Source organism: Emys orbicularis, chromosome 4, assembly GCF_028017835.1.
Source record: "Emys orbicularis isolate rEmyOrb1 chromosome 4, rEmyOrb1.hap1, whole genome shotgun sequence".
Lineage (NCBI taxonomy): Eukaryota > Metazoa > Chordata > Testudines > Emydidae > Emys > Emys orbicularis.
The window spans coordinates 59,808,518-59,831,579 of NC_088686.1; the positions used below are offsets into that span (position 1 = coordinate 59,808,518).

Consider the following 23,062-nt stretch of genomic DNA (forward strand, 5'->3'; position numbering starts at 1 on the left):
ATTTATCAGGAAAAAACAGACTTTTAACAACTAATTTTGTAAAAGCCATGTGTTAACTTTTGTTAGAGGAGGTAGCCTACAAGTTGTTAGATCTGAAAAAAATACAGGTCTATTCTGGCTGTAAACACTGCTAGAGCAGTAGATATAAATATCCATAATAAAAAGTAGTGTGGAAGAAGTTGTTCGAGGGGGAAAAAAAAACCAAAACAAAAACAGGTAAAATTATCTGAGCTTCAAAAGGAAAAACAGTAGAAACATTTAGTACATTTACTCATCTGTGTAGTTTAAAGGATATAGAACTGAAGATTAATATATTACAAATCCACATACAATAAAAAAATGTTAGCTGTATAAATTCACCAGTCTGACATTTGCAATAAGCATTTATCCAAACAAATTCAGGTATTTTTATATGCTAGTTATGTCATATACATCTGATGATTCTCCAAAGAACAGATATAGTGGAAATATTGACTTGATTTTTTAAAAAAATGTGCAAATGCTTCACAAATGAGTTTTACACAATGTGAACCCCTGATTTTTATAGCAGTTTTTCATGTCTTGATTTGTTGATTCTAATAGATATATTTTGTATCTTAATAAATTGGCTTTTTCAAACATTAGTAATTAAGGCATCTTGCTGTATACAGTTTCTCAATAGTGCAAACAAAACCATCTTTAATAATTTGATTAAAACAAGATACTAAAACATTTCAAAGTTTTTTCAACATAACTGGAAAATAGCTGCACATTTTAACTTTTCTTGTGAAACAGTTTAAAACCCTCTTACGGCGGCGATTGGTCTTGTTGGTTCCTTATAACTGGTTCTGCAGTTTTGTCTTCACGATGGCAGAATTTATATTCCTTTATGCAATATCGCAGTGAAACACAGCAGCACTTAAAATGACTTTACCAAGTAACTGAACAAATCCCAAATACAGCAAAGGCATATAGTTTTCATAGTACACTTTCACCTCACTGAAGTAAAAGCTGCTCCTATCAGGCATTTTTCCACTTCAATGTGAAGTAGATTGTTAGGATTTTGTTAGTGGTTTCATTAAACAGTTTTTGAAAGTCCATTCCTCTTCTGCCAACAGTTTTTAGAAGAGATATTTTGGAAATAGTGTATAAATCCACGGATATTTAAAAGGAGTATTTAGCCAAATATGCACTCCTCAGTTCTCCAAGCATCTCAGTGTAGCTGTAATAAATAAGCACCTACATCCTGAAAAGGAGAAAGAAGAAAAAAGTTTGTCACATTAATTCAGTGCTGAAATAAAGAATGCATAAGGTAGGATGCATATTGTAATCATTTCAAAGTATACTACTAAGATATTGTAATTTGCACTGCAGTAGTGCCTAAGAGCTCTAGTCATGGACCAGGAGCCCTTTGTGTAAGGTGCTATACAAACACAGAACAAGTAAAAGTAAGGCCCCAGTTTATGACTATTTCAAAGTAAAGTACAGGCAGGATCCTGTCTGCTGAAAAGCACATTGGACCAAATTCCACAGAACATCAATGTGGTCTATTTCCCTTCTCCCCCGTGCACACTCACATCTATGGCACATAGCTGAAAATACTCATGATGTAAAATTACTAGACTATTTTCAACAATATTTTTCTTCTGCTATGTTCTCCAGGCATCCTGGCTCCACTCCCTAGGTGTCTGCTCCCCAGTGTTGTACAGGTGGGCTAAGAACTTCCTTCTCCCCGCACGTGGCACAGAAAGGGGACGTGTTTGTAGCCAGCTTCAATGGCTCATCTCTGGACTTCAGTTACTGAGCTGCTCTTCAGTTAGCTCAGCTGACCAGCTTAACTTTTTTTTGCCTCCCACCGCTTCAGGGCTGCAATCTGGACTCCAGTTCTGCCTCCTTGACCCCCTACTGCCTGGCTACATGGAACACTGCAGGGAGCATGCACTCCTTGTGGGGAAAGCTGGAGTGCAGCTACAGGCAGGTCCCAGCAGAGCAGGAAGACATAAGATATCAGGAGTCTGGATGCAGCAAAACGGCAAATTCCTTAATCATGGAATTGTAGAGTTCACAAGGCTCCAACTGAGATAAATGAGATAGGTCATAGCCTAACATAATAGCTTTAGGGGTATCTGCAGACTCGTGAAGACAACACTGAACTGATTTACGCTCTGGTCCTTTATGGTTGCCAAGATAATTTTGGAAACATTAAGTTAAAGAAAAAAAAGTAGCTTCTGGAACACAATTTTATGACAGAGATGAATTCTACAAAGGGTCCTGACTACAAGCAAACACCAACACTGCTTCCTCACAATAAGACGCATATTCTTTTGTAAAAAGTAGTCACTGCATCTCCATTTTTTCCACTCCAATGAACAGGCAGCTAGTGAAAAGTTGTTTGGTGGATGGGGTAAGTACTATATGAAAAGCTCACAGCTATGCATTTCTAAATATTAGTCAGTGCAAACTTCCTCCCCTCCCAGGTTTGTCCTCTTACCCTCTTTCTTGGGTTCAGAAATCTCTCCTTCACTCCATTGCTCAAATCATGCAGCTGAGCCAATGCCTACCCTCCCTCCTTTCCCATACTGGATCCATGTCAGAGCTCTCCTGGGAAGAGGGCTTTGCCTAAGTGCAGCCCTGTGGGTCCCAAATTGGTTTGTGTGAGGAGTACATGGTCCTACAGCTCTGACTGCAAAGAGCAGCACCCGCAGAATTGTGTGCGCAGGCACTTGTCCCCTCAGTGGGCCTGTCACTGCACTAGGGTGAAGAGTTGCAATGAACAAGCAGCAGGGGAAGGCAGATATTTAGCTTGCTTTAGAAAGCTGTGGGCTGCTTTCCCCAGCCCTGAAACATTTTAACTATCAAGCTTGCTACCCTCTTTGTCCAAACCCAAAGATGCAGCAGGTATTTAAGATGCTCTACCCTGCAGTACACATATATTGGTATGTCAATATTTAGAAGCATCTCTCTCCTTTCCTGTTCTACCTACTTATCTAGGTTTTTCTACTGCACTCATAATATCCAAGTGCCTTACTAGTATCAGATAAAAAACCCCAACATATCTTTCTCTCCCCAATTGGGAGGAATTATTTTTTCCTTTGTAAATAAAATGTTTATGGGAAAGCCAAACTAGATCCCCATGTCACTGCTAATAGATGAAACTGTAAAGCAGACATTTGAGATTTCTCCAAACGAACTTTTCTGATTTATATGAACATTAAATGAAAAATATTTCAAGATTCTACATCCTATAACACTTGTGGGATGCATACAAATTTGATGTCAAGTTAGATGGATATTCAGTGTTACATTGATTACTGAACATTACTGGAAACAAATTACCTTAGCTATATTACCAGTATATCCTGGAACCAGAGTTAGATGATTTTCTTGTTCCCACAATCCACTTAACTGTTGTTTTAAAATCTGAATATTTCTGGAAGAGAAATGTAGACACTCAGTCACAAGTGCACTTTGTATTTATCTGAATATCACTCTGGTAACAAGTGTTTTACGGTAGATATGCCCTTGGAAGCCTCGGTAATAGAGAATGTTATTCTACATCATATTACTGGCAATATCAAGGCAGAATGTAGATTTCTGAACTTATTGTTTAAAGTGAAGTTCACCAGTTTTTGTATTATTTTCATTTTTTGTAGGAGTTTTGCATTTATTAAGACTGCAATATAAAATCACTGAGAACCTTTACAAAAGGAAAGTTTTGAAGAACACTGCTTGCTTCACAAAAATAAAGTAACTTATTTTTAAAAGTCAGACAAAGTAATTAGAACATGCAATATTGTGCAGGAGTAAGATTTACAAAACACATAAGAGGAGGTTACTTACTGTAACTGGACGTTCAAGATGTATGGCCGCTATCTGCATTCTACATGTGGGTGCGCATGAGCGCCATGCGCCTGAGTCCAGAAGTTTTCTCCAAGCAGTGTCCGTTGACCCGCACATAAGCGGTATGTCTCCTTGTGTTCCTGACCAAGGGCACAAGGGGCACCGCGGGCCGACGCCACTCCAGTTCCTCCCTTCACCGCAGTGTAGTCAAGTCCGAAGCAGAGGGGAAGGAGGAGGGCAGGTAGCAGAATACAGATAGGGACCACACATCACAAACAACTTCCACTTACAAGAAGTAACCTCCTCTTCTTTGAGTGATGGTCCCTATGTGTACTCCACATGTGGGTGACTTGTGAGCAATGATCAGGATGGCATTGGGTGTGAGGAGGCTGATAGTAGAGCCATTTGCAATATAGCTCATCCCATGGCTATGTCCGTGGCTACCATGTGATCCAGGGTATAGTGTGTTGTAAACGTGTGTACAGAACACCACGTTGTGGCTTTGCCATGGAATGACAGCTAACGAAGCCAAAGAAGTGGCCTGTGCCCATACAGTATGAGCTGTAACACCTCCAGAGGGTGGGAGAGGGTTGATATTTTGTAGCATACCAGGATGCAGCCTGAGACCCACTTAGAGATCCTCTGTGAGGATATGGCTTGCCCCTTGATCTTGCCGCCATGGCCACAAAGTCTTGGTGACTTTCGAAAGGGTTGAGTACTTTGTAGGTAGAACATCAGGGCCTGTCTGACTTTGAGGGAGTGTAATCTCTTGTTTGTGGGGAGCCATGTGTTTTTGGGCAGAATACAGGTAAGTGGATAAACTGGTTGAGATGGAATTCTGACACAATCGTGGGGAGAAGTTTGGGGTGTAGTCTCAATGAAAGTTTGTCTTTGTGGAAGATCATTTAGGGAGGATCTGCCATCATGGATGCTAGTTCACTGACCCTTTTGACTCAAGTGATGGCAACCAGCCAGGAATGCCACTTTCATTGAAAGGTGGGTCATGGTACAGGTTGCCCAAGGTTTGAAAGGTGGTCTTGTGAAAGCCGAGAGGACGAGGTTAAGGTTGCCAAATCCACACCTCAGTGGGACCGGTGAAGTTTTGAGCAGGTCTTTCATGAATCATACCATCATGGGTTGTGTAAAGATGGAGTATCTGTCCACTGGGGGAAGGGGAGAAAGGAAGGTGCTAGGTGTCTCCAAGTGCACATGGATCAAGCTGAGAGCTAAGCCCAATGTTTTCAGGGCAAGGAGGTAATCTAGAATGACCAGGATGGTCACCATGTCTGGGGAATGGTGGTGTCAGTGGGCTCACTCCAGAAAGTGACACCACTTCGCCTGATATGTTCTGGTGGATAATTTTCTGCTCTGGTTAAGGATCTGCTGGATCCGGGCAGAATATGCACAGTCTATGTCAGATGCTCATCCAAACACCAGACTGTGAGGTGATGTTTGAGCCTGCCCTGGTCTTGCGTGAAGATCCGGGAACAACCGGAGCCTGAATGATGGTTGGGTAGAGAGCTTCAGGAAGTCTGTGAACCAGAACTGTCAGGGACAGTAGAGTGGTATGAGGATGATGGTGGCTCTGTCCCGACACACCTTCCTGAGAACTTGAGGCAACAGGGGAAAAGGAGGGAAGGCATATGTGAGGTTGCCCATCTCAAGGCGATGCTCTCCTGATCCCGTAGAGTCTCTTCCCATGGTGCCCCTGAAGCAATACTTAGGGAGCTTCTGATTCACATATGACAGAAAGAGGTCCTAGGTGGGGGTACCCCACCATGTGAAGAGGGTGGTCCGTGTAGTTCCTATTGTGGAGAGTACTGCTCAGTGCTTCTGCCAGGGAATTCTGGGTGCCTGGAAGATAGCCTGTATGGTCACCTGGTTTCTGATGCACCAATTCCACAGTCTGACTGACTCTGAGCAGAGGGAATGAGACTTGGCCTCCTCCTGCCCCCTGCTTGTTGATTCAGACCACTGTGGCAATGTTGTCTGAAAGGATTTGTATGTGGAGATCATGTATGAGGGAAAGGAAGGCTTTGCAGGAAAGACGGACTACCCTGAGTAGCCTGGCTTCCCTCAGTGTCCACGTGACCTGCACCATGTGGTGGTCCAGGTGGGCACCCCATCCTGGAAGGGAGGCATCTGTCATGATGGTGGCCTTCGGAGTGGGAGGGTTGAAGGGGAACCTGATCATGACCTTGATGGATTGGATCACCAAACAAGAGAGGTCAGAACATCCAACGGAACAGTGACTCTGGAGTCGATGTGGTCCCTGGTCAGCTTGTAGGTCAGGTGGAGCCAGGTCTGTAGACACCACAGGCGGAGTCTTGCGAGGGGCGTCATGTGGGTGCAGGCTGCCATGTGCCCCGAGAGAGGCATTAGCGGACTATTGTGTGGGGTTTGCTGCAAATGTAGGCAATCAGGGTGCTCATCCTTGCAAAGCAATTTGCCAGGACGAAGGCCCATGCAGCAACTAAGTCCAGTCTCCAATAAAATGTATTGTCTGCATGGGTGAGAAAACGGACTTGTCTTCATTCACACAGATCCCTAGGGAGGCCAAGAGTCTTTGAAGAGATTGGATCGTGGAGAAAAATTGTCACAAATGTCCCACTAGGAGCTAATCATCCAGGTAAGGCAGTGGTTCCCAAACTTTAATAGCACGTGAACCCCTTTCACTAAATTGTGAAATCTTGTGAACCCCCTCCTAAAAATGAATATTTTCAGGGATTTAAGTTTAAATTTCCTCAGTGTGATGGATGCCCCAACTGCCCAGCCCTGCGAGGAGCGCTGGGGTTCGGGCTGCCGGCTCCCCCGCTGACGGGGGCGGGGCTCGGGCTGCCAGCCCCAACTGCCTGGCCCCGCTCTCCCTAGGGCTCGGGGTGTCTGCCCTGCAACCGGGTCCCACCTGCTGTCTCCAATACCCGGGGTCCTCTGTCCGCCATTAGTGAAATTTTTCTGGCGAACCCCCTGTAACGTTCTGCGAACTCCAGTTTGGGAACCACTGAGGTAAGGGAATACCATGTGATACTAGCATCTCTTCTGAGCCGCTAAGACCGCAAACACCTTCGTAAAGACCCATGGTGCTGTCGCTATTCTGAAGGGATGGATGCAAAACGGATAGTGTTGACGTCCCACCATGAAACGAAGGAATTTCCTGTGACACAGACGGATGTCTATATGAAAGTGTGCATCTCACGTAGAGAGCAGTGAACCAAGCTCCTTCCTGGAGGGAGGAGATTATCCGTGATAATATAATCATGCGGAATTTCAGCTTTCCAATTAATGTATTTAGCTGATGAAGGTCCAGGATTGGTCTCTGCCCTCTGCTTTTTTTTCAGGATGAAGAAATATGGTGCGTAGAATCACCTTTCTTTGCATTAAGTGGGACACCCTCTATCACACCCTGTTTCCTGCTGAAGAATCAATAAGCCACGAATCTCTGCGCAGCACTAGTCCAGTGGCCAAGGAATGGGAAGCAGTGTTGGCTGGCATCCACTGCTGTCTGGAGGGTCACCTTTGCCACCTGTCTCCCCATATCCACTAGGGCCTGGAACTGGGCCTGGTCCCACACAGGGAACTTGTCCCTAAACTCTGCCAGCCTGCCATTCATGTTGAAGTTGTACTTAGCTAGCACAGCCTGGTAGTTCACTATGTGGAATTGCAGACCTGCTGATGAAAAGGCCTTTCTGCCCAGGAGGAGTAATCTGGAGTTCCTGGGGCTGGAGGATGTCCAGGAGATGATGTTGAGGGTCCTGGACTTCCTCCAGCAGAATCTGCAAGTTGGTAGCCACCCGTGCAGGTGTTCATAATACTGCTGATCATCTGGTAGAGAGAGTGACAGAAGGATGACTGCCTCAACTAGTGATGAGGCGGCTCTGGTTGGAACCAGCGATACCGGTTCCACGTCTTCCTCCTCAAACTGACAGAGCCAGCTGATGTGTGAGAGAGGAACGATAAGAACCTTGAAATGTGTTGGGAATATGTAGTACAGGTCCCAGGGGTTCCCGTATGGCCAGAACGGGCAGTCCATTGGTCTGGGTGGGCCCACGGGGAAGCAATACCAGGCTTCCCTCGGGGGGCCTAGCCGGGTGGGTAGGGGTGCCTCAGATGACTGTTGAGGCTCCTGTGAGGCGAAGGCGAAACTAGCTGGGCTACGTCCTGGAATTCCTCAGAGTCGGATGACAGTTCCATTGGAAATGGCAGGATTGTTGGTACCGGAAGGTCCCAGTCTGATGAACATGGAAGGGGCCTTTCCTGCAGCAGGAGCAGCGGTTTGTCCTCTGGTGTGGGGATGTCCTGGAGAATGGATGGGCCTGAGAGGAGTGGGGACTGCAGGTATGGCAGGAACACCGCCTCTGGAGATAAGAACATCTCTGAGTCTGAGGAGTGCCCATGGAGACCCCGGAGGGAACCCAGTTCCATAGTCAGGTCTGTTCTGTGCGTGTGGTGACGAAGTGGCACTGATGGAGTATCCAGAGCTGCAATAATAGATGGGCACGCTAAGTGTCCTGGTACTGAGGCCACTGGTGGTACTGAGAGATCCTGCTTCTTCTTAGTCTTACCCTCTGGCCGGGTGAGGGGTGGTCTTTGGCATCGGTTCTGCAGGATCTGCTTGTGACATCTCACCTGACCTGTAACAGCTCAGGGAGGGAATGCATCTCTTATGGGCTGTCTGCTGTGGGGATCTGCTGTTGTGCCCATGAGAGTGTTTCTTCTTCTTGTGGTGGGACTTGTCCTTATTCATCAGTGTTGGTAGTTCTGCACTATGGCTTGTGCTCAGCGGGGCACTGCTGGGCTGTGGAGGCTGCTGGTCTGGAGGGTCTCCTTGGCCAGGATTTGAGTGCGTCTGTGGCCTCATTGCCTCTTCCAGCAGGAACTTGCCGAGACGGAGATCAAAGGCCTCTTAAGCTCTGGGCAGGAAGGACTTATAGATGTTACACTTTGCCAAGATGTGTGCTTCTCCCAGACAGTATAGGCACTGTTGATGCTCGTCACTGATGGAGAAGGAACAAGGACAGGAGACACCGTTCTTGAAGCCTGGGATCCTAGGCATAGTCTCTGGATGAGAAGGGGTTGAGTCTCCCGACTGGGGAAGAGTTATATTAAACTATTCACTATATTACAACCATAAATAACTATATTAACTATCCTAAGTATAAAACTATTTACAACAGTGAAAGGCAACTCTCTTATCTGGATAAGAGCAAAGGAGGAATACAGGTTTTGACTCAGGTCATGCGGCAGTAAGAGCAAACTGGAGTGATGTTGACTTGCACTGCCCCTTATACCCTCGGTCAGGAGCACGAGGAGATGTACCGCACAGGTGCAGGTCAATGGACACTGCTTGGAGAAAGCTTCCGGACACAGGCGCATGGTGTACACGCATAACCACGTGCGGAATACACATAGGGATCATCACTTGAAGAAGTGAAGTTTTTACTTTCAGGTTATCATATGTTGCCTGAAGCTTTTTCATTTTGGGAGAACACATATCTGAGCCCTTGTAATCATGGGACAAAACAGTCTAAATAAATTTAATGCAGCTTATGAATAACTACACAACTACAGTAATGAGTGACAATACACGATATCATACTCACCCATCTTTTACTTTTTCCATGTGTGCAGACAGTTCTGACCACCATCTCTTAATGACAGCTAGGAGCCAGTTTAGACCAACTATCACATATCTGTAACAACATATTTAGATATTATGTACCTACCCCCCCTTTGGTGCAGATAGATGCCATATCCACCAACTGAAAGGAGAGGTAAACAGACTCCCTTTTACTTGAGGGTTAACTAAAAGATTATATAGGATAAAGCTCAGAAGGTGGCACAACACAATTGGAAAATCATGAAGGAAAATAATTTCACATTTTAATTCCTTTATGTATTTTCTATTTTGAAATGCTGAGGCAAGCTCACATAATAAAGGATGTTAAGATGTTCTGCATCAGAATGTTCTGTCAGTGAGTCTCATACCTTGGAATCAAGACTTTGGTGCTGGGTCTACAAGATTTTAGTATTTGTGAATAAATTTTGAAACAAGGGCAAAGACAGCTTCCTCCTCTACAGCTGTGGAGAACCCTTGGCTAAAACAAACAAAAAACTGCACTTTTTGCACCAATTGGTGACTGGGCCTGGAGGAAATGGGGATAGGGATTTACACCAGAAGAGTAATCCCTGCAGAGAGCTTCCTGCATGGAAGCAGTGGGGAAGTGAACAGCGGGAGGATCCACTACTATGCAGGGATACTTCTGCGGGGGAGTTGATGGGAAGAAAAATGTATCAGTGCCCATGAAGACTACTTTACTCACTTTGGATTGGAGTAGGAGTTCATGACCAAGAGTCTTGTGGGGAATGATTCTTTTGAACCATTCTGAAGGTTCTGATATAAAGAATTAAGATGGTGATTCATTTTGATACTTACTCTTCATATTTGCTTTTAAGCAGTGATTTTACTAAAGGAAATAGATCTACACAGCAGCCAACTGAAATATATGGTTTTTCTTCCTGTAAACTAAAATAAAGTAGTGTTAAAGTACATGAACTTGGATCAATTCATTTGAACCCTGTTCAAACTCCCTCCTCCTGAAAGTTTTTTTTTTTTTTTTTACCTGCTGGTAAGTACAGGAAGGCAATCTACTACTACGCCAAGATCCTGTATCCTAGAGACATTAAGGAAAAATAGGTTAGATTACTAGTTGATTATGTTACACTGTGTAATTCCACTAGGATTAATTTTTAAAAACATCAGGAATTGTAGCTAAATTACAAGTTGTTTCAAGTTAAGAAAGTTTACAGTGCTGCAGCAGCCTTGGGATAGCTACTGCATTGGAGAGGAATTTAAAAAATAAACTTAAAAAACAGCACACTCAGTTTACCTCACTAAATAGGCTATGAGTTCACTTATGCTTCTTCTTCTCCAGAAGGTTAAAGCTACATTCAGTCTCAGATTTCTACTAAAAAGAACTTGTGCCATAGTATCATGGTCCTGAGAAACCTGTATTTAAGAAACAAAAAGGTTTTCAAACTTAAATATTGGTTTAATGAATTCCTGCAATACAATAAAGGCTATTACACTGACATAGTTTTTCTAAACAAATGGAGACAAATCTTATTTGTGTAGAAGGAATTTTAAATTTTTGTAATACAGGTAAATTAAGTAATCTTCAGATGCAGGGGTCCAAAACGCTAAGCATTTTTTTTAAACCAATAACAGCTCATAAGCATCCCTTTAATAAAAAATATGCAACACAAATAGATTTATTATTCTGGTCCATAATTTTCAAAAATGGGTGCCTAAAGTTAAGTATCCAAGTAAGTGACCTGACATTCAGAGGTGTCAAGCACCTGCAAATCTCTCAGACTTCCATGGGAGCTGCTTGATGTCCAGCAATTTTGAAAAAAGTCATTGTACTTATTTAGGTGTCTAAACAAGGATTTAGGAGCCTATTTAATAACTCATTACAGAAAATCTTGTCCCTGTACTGTATTTTAAACCTATACATTCTGTTATGTACCTAAATACAATACATCTTTGACTGTAACAAGAGAGAAACACTTTGGAAGATATTTACTGCATTACATCATCCACATCTCTGAATACATGTTCACTTAGGAAGTAATGCAGAGAATCTACACAAATATAAAGGGCAGCATTCAGCATTTAAGTGATTTTAATTATGGTTTTCTTTCAGGTCACTCATGAAAATTTATTTTGGCATACATGTTATCTGGCCTTCTGAGCCAATTACAAGAAGTAACACTGCACGCCTTCACAGGGCTTGGTCAAATACTCCTGTGAAGTGTCTGCTTCCCACCCACTCATTCCCTGGCAGAAATTTACTTCCAAAACACTGCCTTTAACGTTCACTTCTTTTATTGGTCCATGAGTTAAGAATAATTACAATCTCTTTAAAAACATCTGCAGCTAACTTAAAACCAAAATGAAAATAATGGACTGAGGTGATTGGCATCAACTGTATTCAAAGAAAAACTTTTGCAAAACTTGACTTACCTCTGAAAAAAATCCACTGTATTTTGATGAGGGACCTTGTGTTTGAGAGGAGCCAGAATCACTGGTATTTAATAAAAGCGTATGACTGTCGTGTAGTTTTGCCGGCAGATTACCTGCACAAGCCAGTTCATTTTCCTTATTTGCCATGTCACGGCCCCTGACTTTAGGGAACTGTTTTTTTCTGTAACAATGTTTTGGAGTATAACAGTGAACTTTTTTTTTACAATATACTACTTTGAAAAGAAAAGGGGAGCTGGTCACAGTTTGTCCAACTGTGGTTCTGCAACGAGAGAATATTCATGAGAAATCAAGTAAAATATGTATAATTCAGTCATTAAACACTAAGATATTTTAATGGATTTAAGCCTTAAACCTAGAGATTATTTTAATCAAATGATTTTATTTTCCAAAACCAGTAATTTGCTCTCTTTCTGAAGCTTTAAGACTTTAATTAGGTCATTGGCATAGTGACAACTTCTGTTAATATCCCTCCCTGTATTTATCTGAAGGCTCATCTCTATTCCAGGAATGAGAATAATTCAGGCAACAAAATTGAAGGGTTGATTTATGCCCTCAAAGCAGAGTTCCTATTTTGGAAGGCTTTCCCTTTGGTATGGCAGAAAGCTCCCAGGAAAGAACTTAAAATCCACCCCAACAATGGAGTTGTTGACCACTACTATTCCTATAAGCTTTTGAAGGACCTTATATAGAAGTACAAGGATCCCAAATAATTTCTTGTTTTTATTAGTATTTTTAAAACATCAAAACATTAAAACACAAAGATCCAAGAAACAGTTCTAAAAAGTGATGGTTTTGCCCCCTTTTCCCCTCAGATTCTGTCCCCCAGATTCTAAACAGTAGCTCTCCTACCTGTTTGTGTAAGAAGCCAACTGTTTTGGAGATTTCTTACCCTATGGAAAAACAGTATAAGAAGGCTTAAGAAACAATTCCACGGTTTAACAGAATACCCCCACTTTTATTGCTTTACTAATATTTTTCACCCCCCAACTGAGTATAGCAGTGGCCTTTGTTAACTTTTTCCACTGGCTTGTATCTGTGAAAGATGCATAGGTTTGAAAAGGTGTAGCTGCCCCTCCACAGTTATCCTATGAGCAGCTTGTTCAGAGATTGGATTGTGATGTCTTTGGTGAGTGGTAGGATTGTGACATCAGAGATAATTTCCCTTTTTACAAGTGTGGTGGAGGAATGTGATCAATATAAATTCTTTAAATTTGGTAGTGAGATTGTGATAAAGAAAAGTCACCTATGTCAAATTAATTTACAAGCCACAAACCTTTTCAATATATTGGTTGTCAGGATTGGGTAAGGATGGAGGCATAAAGCCAAAACATACCAGTTTATAGCTAGTTGTATACACTATAATCTTGATTATTCCAGCTTCACCTATCTGGAACAAGTTCATGTACCAACATTCATACATTGAATAAGTATGGATAATCAAAGGAACTGCAAATATCCTTCAACACTAAATCAAGATTTTGCTGTATAGATTAGACAAACCTTTTAAAAATTAAGCATATAAATGTTTGAAGATAACTAATCTTCATTACAAAAACCTTTAATATGAAAATCACATTCTTGACAGTAATTTTCTCATTTAAAAATTGACTTGTGAACTCCCACTTTATTTTAGTATTTGGAATTTCTAGCCAGTAGAGATTTTTAAAGAGGATGAAGGTTCCAGAGTGATAAAGATTAATATTTTCATATGAACAGGTATTGTGTTCATAAGACTTGCAAAACTATATAAAGATTGTCCAATTGCTTTAATATTCTATTTAAATCTATTGCTCATGTTAAAGTCTTCAGGAATTTTGTGGATATATTCAATTTAAATTTAAAATTTATGTTAACATCCACTTAGGGTTTGTCTACATGAATGATTAGTTTGCAGCAAGCTGCGGTGTGAATATACCATACACTAGCCTGGTGTGGACTAACAGTCCCTGTGGATCCTGGTGACATGCATTAACAGTTCAAGAGTGTGCTCTGAACTAGGGCTGTTGATTAATTGCAGTTAACTCATGCGAATAACTCAAAAAAATTAGTTGCAATTAAAAAAAATAATCACAGTTTTAATGGCACTGTTAAACAGAATACCAATAGAAATTTATTAAATATTTTTGGATGTTTTTCAACATTTTCAAATATATTGATTTAATTTACAAAGTGTACAGTACTCACTTTATATTATTTTTATTACAAATATTTGCACTGTAAAATTATAAACAAAAGAAATAGTATTTTTCAATTCACCTCATACAAGTACTATAGTGCAGTATCTTTATCATGAAAGTGTAACTTACAAATGTAGATTTTTTTGGTTACATAACTGCACTCAAAAACAAAACAATGTAAAACTTCAGAGCCTACAAGTCCACTCAGTCCTACTTCTTATTCAGCCAATTGCTAAAACAAACAAGTTTGTTTACATTTACGGGAGATACTGCTGCGCTTCTTATTTACAATGTCACCTGAAAGTCAGAACAGGTATTCACACTGCAGTTTTGTAGCTGGCATTGTAAGGTATTTACGTGCCAGATATGCTAAACATTCGTATGCCCCTTCATGCTTCCAGAGGACATGCTTCCATGCTGATGACACTTGTTAAAAACAAAAACAAAAACAAAACAAAACAAAAAACAGTTACCTTTTCTGTAACTGGTGTTCTTTGAGATGTGTTGCTCATGTCCATTCCATATTAGGTGTGTGTACTCGCCACATGCACTGGTGCTGGAAGTTTTTCCCATAGCAGTATCCGTAGGTGACTGGCTCTGGCGCCCTCTGCAGTGGTGCCCTTATGGTGCGATATAAGGGGCGCTGCTGGCTCACCCCACCCTCAGTTCCTTCTTGCCAGAAATTCTGATAGTAGGGAAGGAGGTTCAAGGACGACGAGTTGTGGAAAGGACATGAGCAACATCTCGAAGAACATAAGTTACAGAAAAGGTAACTGTCTTTTCTTCTTCGAGTGCTTGCTTATGTCCATTCCATATTAGGTGACTCCCAACCAGTACCCCTGGAGGCAGGTAGGACTTCATGGACATGTAGATTGCAAAACAGCTCTGCTGAACCCGTCGTTGTCTCTGGCCTGCTGAGTGATGGCATAATGTGCCATGAACATGTGGACAGAGGACCACGTCGTGGCTCTACAGATGTCCTGGATAGGGATGTGTGCGAGGAAGGCGGCTGAGCTCTAGTCGAGTGGGCTCTGATAAATCGGCGGTGGCGGGACCCCCACTAGATCATAACAGGTCCGTATGCAAGAGGTGATCCAGTTGGAAATCTTCTGTGAGGACACCGGAAGGCCCTTCATCCTATCTGCTGTGGCAATGAAGAGCTGAGTCGATTTATGGAAAAGCTTGGTACGCTCTAGGTAAAAAGCCAGGGCCCTTCAGACATTCAGGGCGTGCAGCCACCTCTCCTCACTGGTTTTGTGTGGCTTAGGACAAAACACCACGAGGAAGATGTCCTGGTTCATACGGAAAGTAGATACCACTTTCCACAGGAAGGCCAGGTTGGATCTCAACTGGACCTTGTCCTTGTAGAAGACTGTGTATGGCAGTTCTGAGGTCAAGGCTTTAATCTCTGAGACTTGCCTTGCTGATGTCACTGCCACCAGGAAAGTGACCTTCCATGACAGGTGGGAAAGGGAGCAGGATCCCAGCAGCTCAAAGGGTGGGCCTGTGAGCCTGGAGAAGACCAAGTTAAGATCCAACTGTGGGACAGGGAACCGTACCTGCGGAGAGAGTCTCTCGAGGCCTCTCAAGAATCTGACTGTCACGTCATGAGAAAACACCATTTGGCCCTGGATCGGCGGGTGAAAAGCAGAGATGGCCGCGAGATGCACTCTAATGGAAGAGTGTGCCAGGCCCTGGTTCCTCAGATGAAGCAGGTAGTCAAAGATAGATTGTATGGAAGAGCATGAGGGAGAGATGACATGCTTGGACGCCCAGCAGGAAAACCTCGTCCACTTGGCCAGGTAATTCAGTCTGGTTGAGGGCTTCCTACTCCCCAGGAGGACCCGCTGGACTTCATCTGAGCAGGTCCGCTCCTCCATATTTAGCCACACAGCATCCACGCCAAGAGGTGGAGGGACACGAGGTTGGGGTGCAAGAGCCGACTGTGGTCCTGTGACAGCAGGTCCGGTCGGTTGGGCAGGGGCTGCTGCCAGGTTCATGAGCATGCCGAACCAGTGCTGGCGAGGCCAGGCCGGGGCGATCATGATAACCAGCCTCGGCAGGACCAGCCCCACAAACGACCCAAGGGCTATAAGTGCCACCCCAGCCACCCGCCTCCGCCCTCTGCTCAGTCGGGCTTGACCCGTAACAAGCAAGAGGCCAAATGGTCGTTTTGAGGGTGCACCTGAGGGCGGCCTACCAGACTTTTCTCCGGATCCATCTTTCCCGGTGTTCTCCAACTGCCTTTCCCTCCTCCTCCCTGCCTGGAGGGCTATAACTTCGGACTGTTGGGTCCGCAGTACAGTGGAGCAGGGTTATACCCTGCAGTTCCTTTCTACCCCCCCTTCAGGGACCCCTCTCATGAGAGTCTCCTCGCGCAGAAAGTAAAGGGGTTGCTGCAACTGGGTGCGGTGGAAGAAGTTCCTCTCAAGTACAGGAACAAGGGGTTCTATTCCTGGTATTTCTTAATCCCAAGGGCGGTCTGTGACCCATCCTGGACCTGAGAGACCTCAACAAGTACCTAAAGAAGCTAAAGTTCTGCATGGTCTCCCTGGCTTCTATCATCCCCTCCCTGGATCCAGGAGACTGGATGGACGCAACTTGAGGGACGCATACTTCCACATAGCGATCTTTCAAGGGTATAAAGGGAGTTGTATGGGCCCGTGGTGCCCGGGCTCCAGCAAATTCAGGGCCTGGGGGGACGGGCTCCACCAATGTTTGGGGCTGGGTCTCTCCCCCACCCCCGTGCGCCTCGCCCTAAGCATCCCCTGGCCCCAAGCATCCCCTGGCCCCACCTGCAGCCCCCGTGCGCCTCCCCCGAGTGTCCCTGCCTGCCCTGGCTTGCCCCCAGCCCGCTCCTTTCCCTTACGGGGAGTAGGAGATCGTCCCCTCACATTCTTCTTCGGCTTCATGACCATGGAGGGAGACCAGGGCTGGCTTGTGGATGGCGCTGGCGGAGTGGCAACAGTGCTTGGTGCGGAGTTGGACTGCCCGAGTGAGTGCCGACTCCATTAGGAGTGCCATTAGATAAGTTTCGCGCGCCTTTTTCATTCTAGGTTTAAAGGACTTGCAGATACGACACTTGTCGCTTACGTGCCCCTCGCCTGAGCACCTTAGGCAGCTGGTATGTGGATTGCTGACGGACATAGGCCGTTTACAGTGAACGCAGGGCTTAAAGCCTTGGGACTGGGGCATGCCCTGTCCCCCAGCTGAGTCCTGTCCGGGACTACAAAGACTTAAAAAACTACTACTGGGGTAACTAACTGTAACAGTAACTATCTACAACTATACTACAAGTTCTACAGAGTTTGTGTGAACAGAGAACGAGACAAGACAACGCTAGCCGAAGCAGCAGATGTTCCAGCACCGTCACTGGCAGCAAGAAGGAACTGAGGGTTGGGGGAGCCGGTGGCGCCCTTTATACCGCGCCATGCAAGCGCCACTCCAGAGGGCACCACAGCCAGTCCCCTATGGATACTGCTAAGGGAAAAACTTCTGGCACCGGTGCAAGTGGCGAGCACACACGCCTAATATGGAATGGACATGAGCAAGCACTCGAAGATGAATGAATGAATGAATTACATTTTGACTGAGCTCCTTGGGGGAGAATAGTATGTCTCCTCCCCGCATTCTGTATTTAATATTATAGCAGTCTCAGATGATGACCCAACATACGTTGTTCGTTTTAAGAACACTTTCACAGCATATCTGACAAAACGCAAAGAAGGTACCAATGTCAGATTTCTAAAGATAGCTACAGCACGTGACCCAAGGTTTAAGAATTTGAAGTGCCTTCCAAAATCTGAGAGGGATGAGGTATGGAGCATGATTTCAGAAATCTTAAAAGAGCAACACTCCGATGCAGAAACTACAGAACCCAAACCACAAAAAAAGGAAAATCAACCTTTTTCTGATGGCATCTGACTCAGATGATGAACATGAACATGTGTTGGTCTGCACTGCTTTGGATCGTTATCAGCATATCCTTGTTCCCATAAGCTACCCTGCCACTGTCCTCAAGCTCCTCATTACTCTTATTAAAAACTGAGGCAAAGTATTTGTTTAGGGGTTGGGCCATACCTAGATTATCTTTCATCTCCACCCCATCCTCGGTGCTTAGTGGTTCCACTTCTTTCCTTGTTTTCTTTTTTTTAAACTATTGATTTTAATTTCATTTGCAAGGTCCAGCTCTACGTGGCTTTTGGCAGTTCTCAATTTCTCTCTACACTTTCTGGCCTCCAAGAGCTTTACCTGCTGATCCACACCTCCTTCCACTCATTGTTGGCATTCTGCTTTCTCTTGTTTGAGATGTTTGTTCACCTAGGTTGATCAGCAACCCTTCCCTATGAATATTTTTCCCTTGCTTGGGATGCAGGCTCCAGATAGTTTCGGCAATTTTGATTTAAAGTTGCAGAAACTAAATGCTAAGCCTCCTCCACATTCAGATCCTTGAGTTCTTCAGTCCAGTCCACTTCCCTAACTAATTCCCTTACATTTTTAAAGTTTGCCCTTTTGAAATTAAGGACCCTAGTTGCAGTCCTATATTTATCCTTCCATTTAGTTTAAATCAAATGAATTCAAGATCACTTGAACCAAGGATGTCCTCACTACTTACCAATATTAAATCTAAAATGGCATCACCTCTTGTTGATTCGGTGACTATTTAGTGAACAAAGCTGTTGGCTAGCACCTCCAGCAATATCTGGGCTCTACCATTAGTAGCACTTGTCCTCCAATCTATATCTAGGAAATTAAGTCTCCCATAATTACACAATTCCCACTAATATTTTTTCATTAAAATATTAAAGTTCTAACCATATCCAGATTGGATACTGGGGGTCTGTAGCAAACCCCAAGCACTATCCCGGGGGGAGGCTCTTCCTTTTTCTTCCACAAAGTGATTTTGTCCCAGACTCTGTTTTACCCATTCCATCACTTATAATTTCTCTACAGTCTACCTAGTCATTAGTATACAATGCTACTCCACCACCTTTACTTTTATTTCTGTCTTTCCTGAAAGCACATACTCTTCAATACCTATATTCCAGTCATGACTGTCCACTGTTTCTTCATTATCCCTATATCATCTGGTTTCATTTCCTGCAGTCACTTTACTGACAGTATCTTCTACCTGTTGTGGTTATTGGTACTGGCACCATCTTTCCTCTTTTGTCCATTCTCCTACCACGTATTGTTCCTTTTTCCATTGCTGTATCCTTTGTTACTTGATTTTCCTCCTGCTCAATATTAGAATCAGGTGTGGAGACTGCATGAACATCTCCCCCAAATTCTTAAGTTAAAGCTCTTTTAAATCGGTTGTGCCTCTCAATGGCAGAACATCCCTAAGCTCTCCTTATAGCACCAATGCCTGAACTACTGACAGGTTGATAGTCAGTCTTATCTCGCTTACGCTCTCTTTCTCCAGGGACAGATAGAATCCCACTGAAATTTAACTGAGCTTCCACTTCTTTAAGTGACTTCCCCAGCCTGGTGTAGTCTTCTTTGATGTATCCCAGGGAGACTGTAGCAGGCTCCTTTGTTTCCATCTGAAGGATAAGCAATGGATTCTTTCCTGCTCCCAGTAGGATCCTCTTCAGACTCAGGTCCACATCTTAGATCCCAGCAGACAACACACCCTTCTTTTCTCCAGATCAGCTCTGGTGACAAGCCTGCCTCCTCTTCTTAGTAGGCAGACCCCAGTCATGTAGACCTGCCTCTTCCTGGTGTTGGTGCAATTCTCTGGGCTTCCACCATTTGTTCTTTCTGGATGCAGTCTTCTTGTCTTCTGTTCTTACTTACAGTCTTCAAGTCATCCTCTACTCTCCTGGGGTTACAAACTATGTCTCTCTTCTTGTAGGACTAGCCACTCTTCTCTTCTTTCTTGCTCTCTCATCTTCTGTTACTGCCTGCTGTGCCCCTTCATTTTCCAGGTCAGCACAACTGTTCGTAGCTCTATTTCTCCTTCACTAACAGGTATTTTCCTCTGCCTTGTTCTCATAGTTACATACTTCCACTGGCCACTTTCCTCATCCAGCAGTCTACCCTCATAGTTCTATGGTCCAGCATGCATCTGCAAGTCTTGTGTTTTCCCTTCAGCCTCTTCTCTCCTTCCCTTCATCATCTGCTCAAATCCCCTTAAAAACTCAACCATGGAGATTCAGCTAGAAACTAACCCTTAGATATTCTCTTCCATTGCATCTATCAGGTGGCACTTGATACAAATGAAGCACCTTTCAGGTACCCTCTCCAGAATAATGTACATCCTGCAACTTCCATGTAGCCATTTTCATAGTCTCTTCATTTCAGTATAATTGATACACCTCTACCCCGATATAACACTGTCCTCGGGAGCCAAAAAATCTTACCGCGTTATAGGTGAAACCGCATTATATCAAACTTGCTTTGATCCGCTGGAGTGCGCAGCCCCGCCCCCCACCCCCGGAGCACTGCTTTACCATGTTATATCCGAATTCGTGTTATATCGGGGTAGAGGTGTATTCCCCTTTTGTGTCCAGCTTGAAGAGCGTGGTGGAACATATCTCAGTGTTTGGGTGAGATGATGTCAGGAAACTGGTTGAGACTCAATACAGATGAGACTACAAAGGATTACGGTGGTTTGGGAAAAAACTGCCAGATGATGTCTAAGGTGATGCCCACTTTCCTAGTTGAAGGCTTATGTCTGTAATTTGTTATAGAAGTTTTTGACATGGGGTCTGTTTAGATTCCCAGCTGCTTTTAGATTATCAAATTGCAGCAGTAACCAGAGGACTGCTTTCTTCCAGGCAGGTCCAGATGCTGACTTTGCTGTCAATGCCTCTCTCATCTCTAGATTTAACTATTGCAGAACCCTAGATAGTGCTGCATCTTAGAGCTATTCAGAAACTGAAGTTACTGTACAATGTGGTGGCAAACTTGTTTAAGCTCCATGGTTTGCACTGGGTACCTTTTGGCTTCTAGGTTTTATTTAAGGTGTTTTGGACCTACAAAGCCCTATCTACGAGACTGGTTCTCTTTCCATGCAATACTACCTTGATCAGTGGATGTGTTTAAGCTGGAGCTTTCTTGGTTTTATAAGAGTCTCCAGTGGTAGGAATCTCCACGAGGGCCCTCAACTTTGGACTCACTCCCCCATCTTGGTGGGAAGCGCACAAATTTGTTGACCTTCATTTAATGTTGCAAACCCCATCTTTTCATACAGACATCTGGGGAGGGCTGAGGTGACTGGGGCTTGGTTTCTTTTGACATTCTCAGCATAGGGAGATTTTGATTTTGTAATGGTGTCTTGTTGGAGAGCTGATTTGTATTTGCTGCTTTTTTTGTTAGGATTATATATATTATAATCTTGGGACAAAAATCTCTGCATCGATTTAAAGTTACAGCTAAATTAAACAGCATCAAATTTATAGTTTTAGGTAAATAAGTTTACCCGAGGAAATAGTAACAAAGTAAATAAACTTACCTCCTTCATGTTCTTATTAGTGGAATGAGAGATCCTTTTTCTGAGATCAATGTGACGACCCTTGGTATGCAACAGGTTCCATTTTCTAACATTGTGGGCTTCAGATGCCATAATCTCCTAAATCCCTAGTTTTCAAGACAATTTACAAATTAGGGAATTGAATTTTTAAATGTCAGTGAATTTTAAAAATTCAGTTTTTTTACCTACAGATCTTAGAGATTGTTACGACAATTAAAAATAACTATACAAATCCACAAAACATACTGGGTAATTTACAAAATTTAGGGGTGCCATCATTTAGCAGACATTAAAATGAGGTCTTATCACTGGTGGCAGTCATTGAGAACATATGACGTTCCACCCTTTGTCTACTTTATTTGTAAGCATTTAGTGGGAGGAACCTTATCTAAGGCACTTGGGAGACTGGTGCTGCCATACAAAACAACAAACTTTGGATAAACACCTTGCAACAATAAGTAATTAACAAAACTGCATGGCTAATATTTTATGAAAAAAGTGTTAATTTGATTTCAAACTTGATTTCAAGTTAATCATTTCTGCTACTAGCTCACAGGGCTATCATCTGGAAGAAAATCTAAACAATTCTACCAGGAAAGAAAACACAGACAGCAATTGGATGCAAGAGATTCAGAAGGGAAGAAAGAACATCTAAGCTCTATGCAAGAGGGAAGACAAAATGGGGAGGGGGGGTGAGTGGAGGGGAAGGAGGAAGTTAGATAGGCTCAAAATGTAAGTCACCCATAACAAAGACCTACCCACATTTGGTAGGTAGGTGCCAGCTTCAAGTTCACTGATCTTTAAAATCTTTTCACTACTAGTTTTTAGCATGCAACATTAGGTTATAAATAGACACCGGGTAATGCCTTTCATTTAAAACCTATAGCTTTCCCCCCCCATACATTGCCTAGAAGAACATGCCCACTGTAGAGAGATGCAAGTATTTGTCAGTAATAAGTACAATAGCCAAACAGTTCTGTAGAAAGTGCTTACCAGGGATGTTTAAATTTTTACTTGCTGCATACAATATTACAGAAAAATGACAAGTTTATTATGAATAGGACACCACATCAAAGAAATCCATGAACCAGAGAATGTGGTATTTATCTACACACGGAAAATCCACTGCAGAAGAATGCATTCATAAGGTTACAATATCTTACAGTATGTTAGATACCAGCCCATAAGAAGAACTTTACGGTTTAAACAAACTGAAGTTCTAATGATTAAACAAACAAGTATTAAAAATATGATGGGAAATTAGTTTGTTATTTGTTCATAAAATATTACAATCACTATATTTGTTAGCAGCTTCAACAGAGAAAGTTCAAGGAGGCTACTCTCCCCCTTCACCCTTAGAAGGCAGTCTGTAGATCAGGGGGTGGCAAACTACGGCCCAGGCCCACCAGCCATTTTAATCCGGCCCTCGAGCTCCCGCTGGGGAGCAAGGTCGGGGGCCGCTCCGCGTGGCTCCTGGAAGCAGCGGCATGTCCCCCGTCTGGCTCCTACGCCTAGGGGCAGCCAGGGGGCTCCGCTCCGCATGCT

General features: G+C 43.4%; 1 protein-coding gene across 1 annotated transcript in view; it reads right to left on the reverse strand.

The window, feature by feature from the left end:
• Positions 1-485: 485 nt before the first annotated feature.
• The window catches only part of KATNBL1 (katanin regulatory subunit B1 like 1), a 41,516-nt gene continuing 18,939 nt past the window's right edge, over positions 486-23,062 (reverse strand). Inside the window, exons 2-10 of the mRNA XM_065403783.1 lie at positions 21,500-21,624; positions 12,713-12,753; positions 11,843-12,122; positions 10,707-10,825; positions 10,440-10,490; positions 10,253-10,342; positions 9,420-9,509; positions 3,316-3,409; positions 486-1,225 (exon numbers count right to left, since the gene is read on the reverse strand). Coding sequence (XP_065259855.1) covers positions 1,193-1,225; positions 3,316-3,409; positions 9,420-9,509; positions 10,253-10,342; positions 10,440-10,490; positions 10,707-10,825; positions 11,843-12,122; positions 12,713-12,753; positions 21,500-21,610 — 909 coding nt within the window. The 5' untranslated portion in view covers positions 21,611-21,624 and the 3' untranslated portion in view covers positions 486-1,192. The remainder of the gene's footprint in view (positions 1,226-3,315; positions 3,410-9,419; positions 9,510-10,252; positions 10,343-10,439; positions 10,491-10,706; positions 10,826-11,842; positions 12,123-12,712; positions 12,754-21,499; positions 21,625-23,062) is intronic.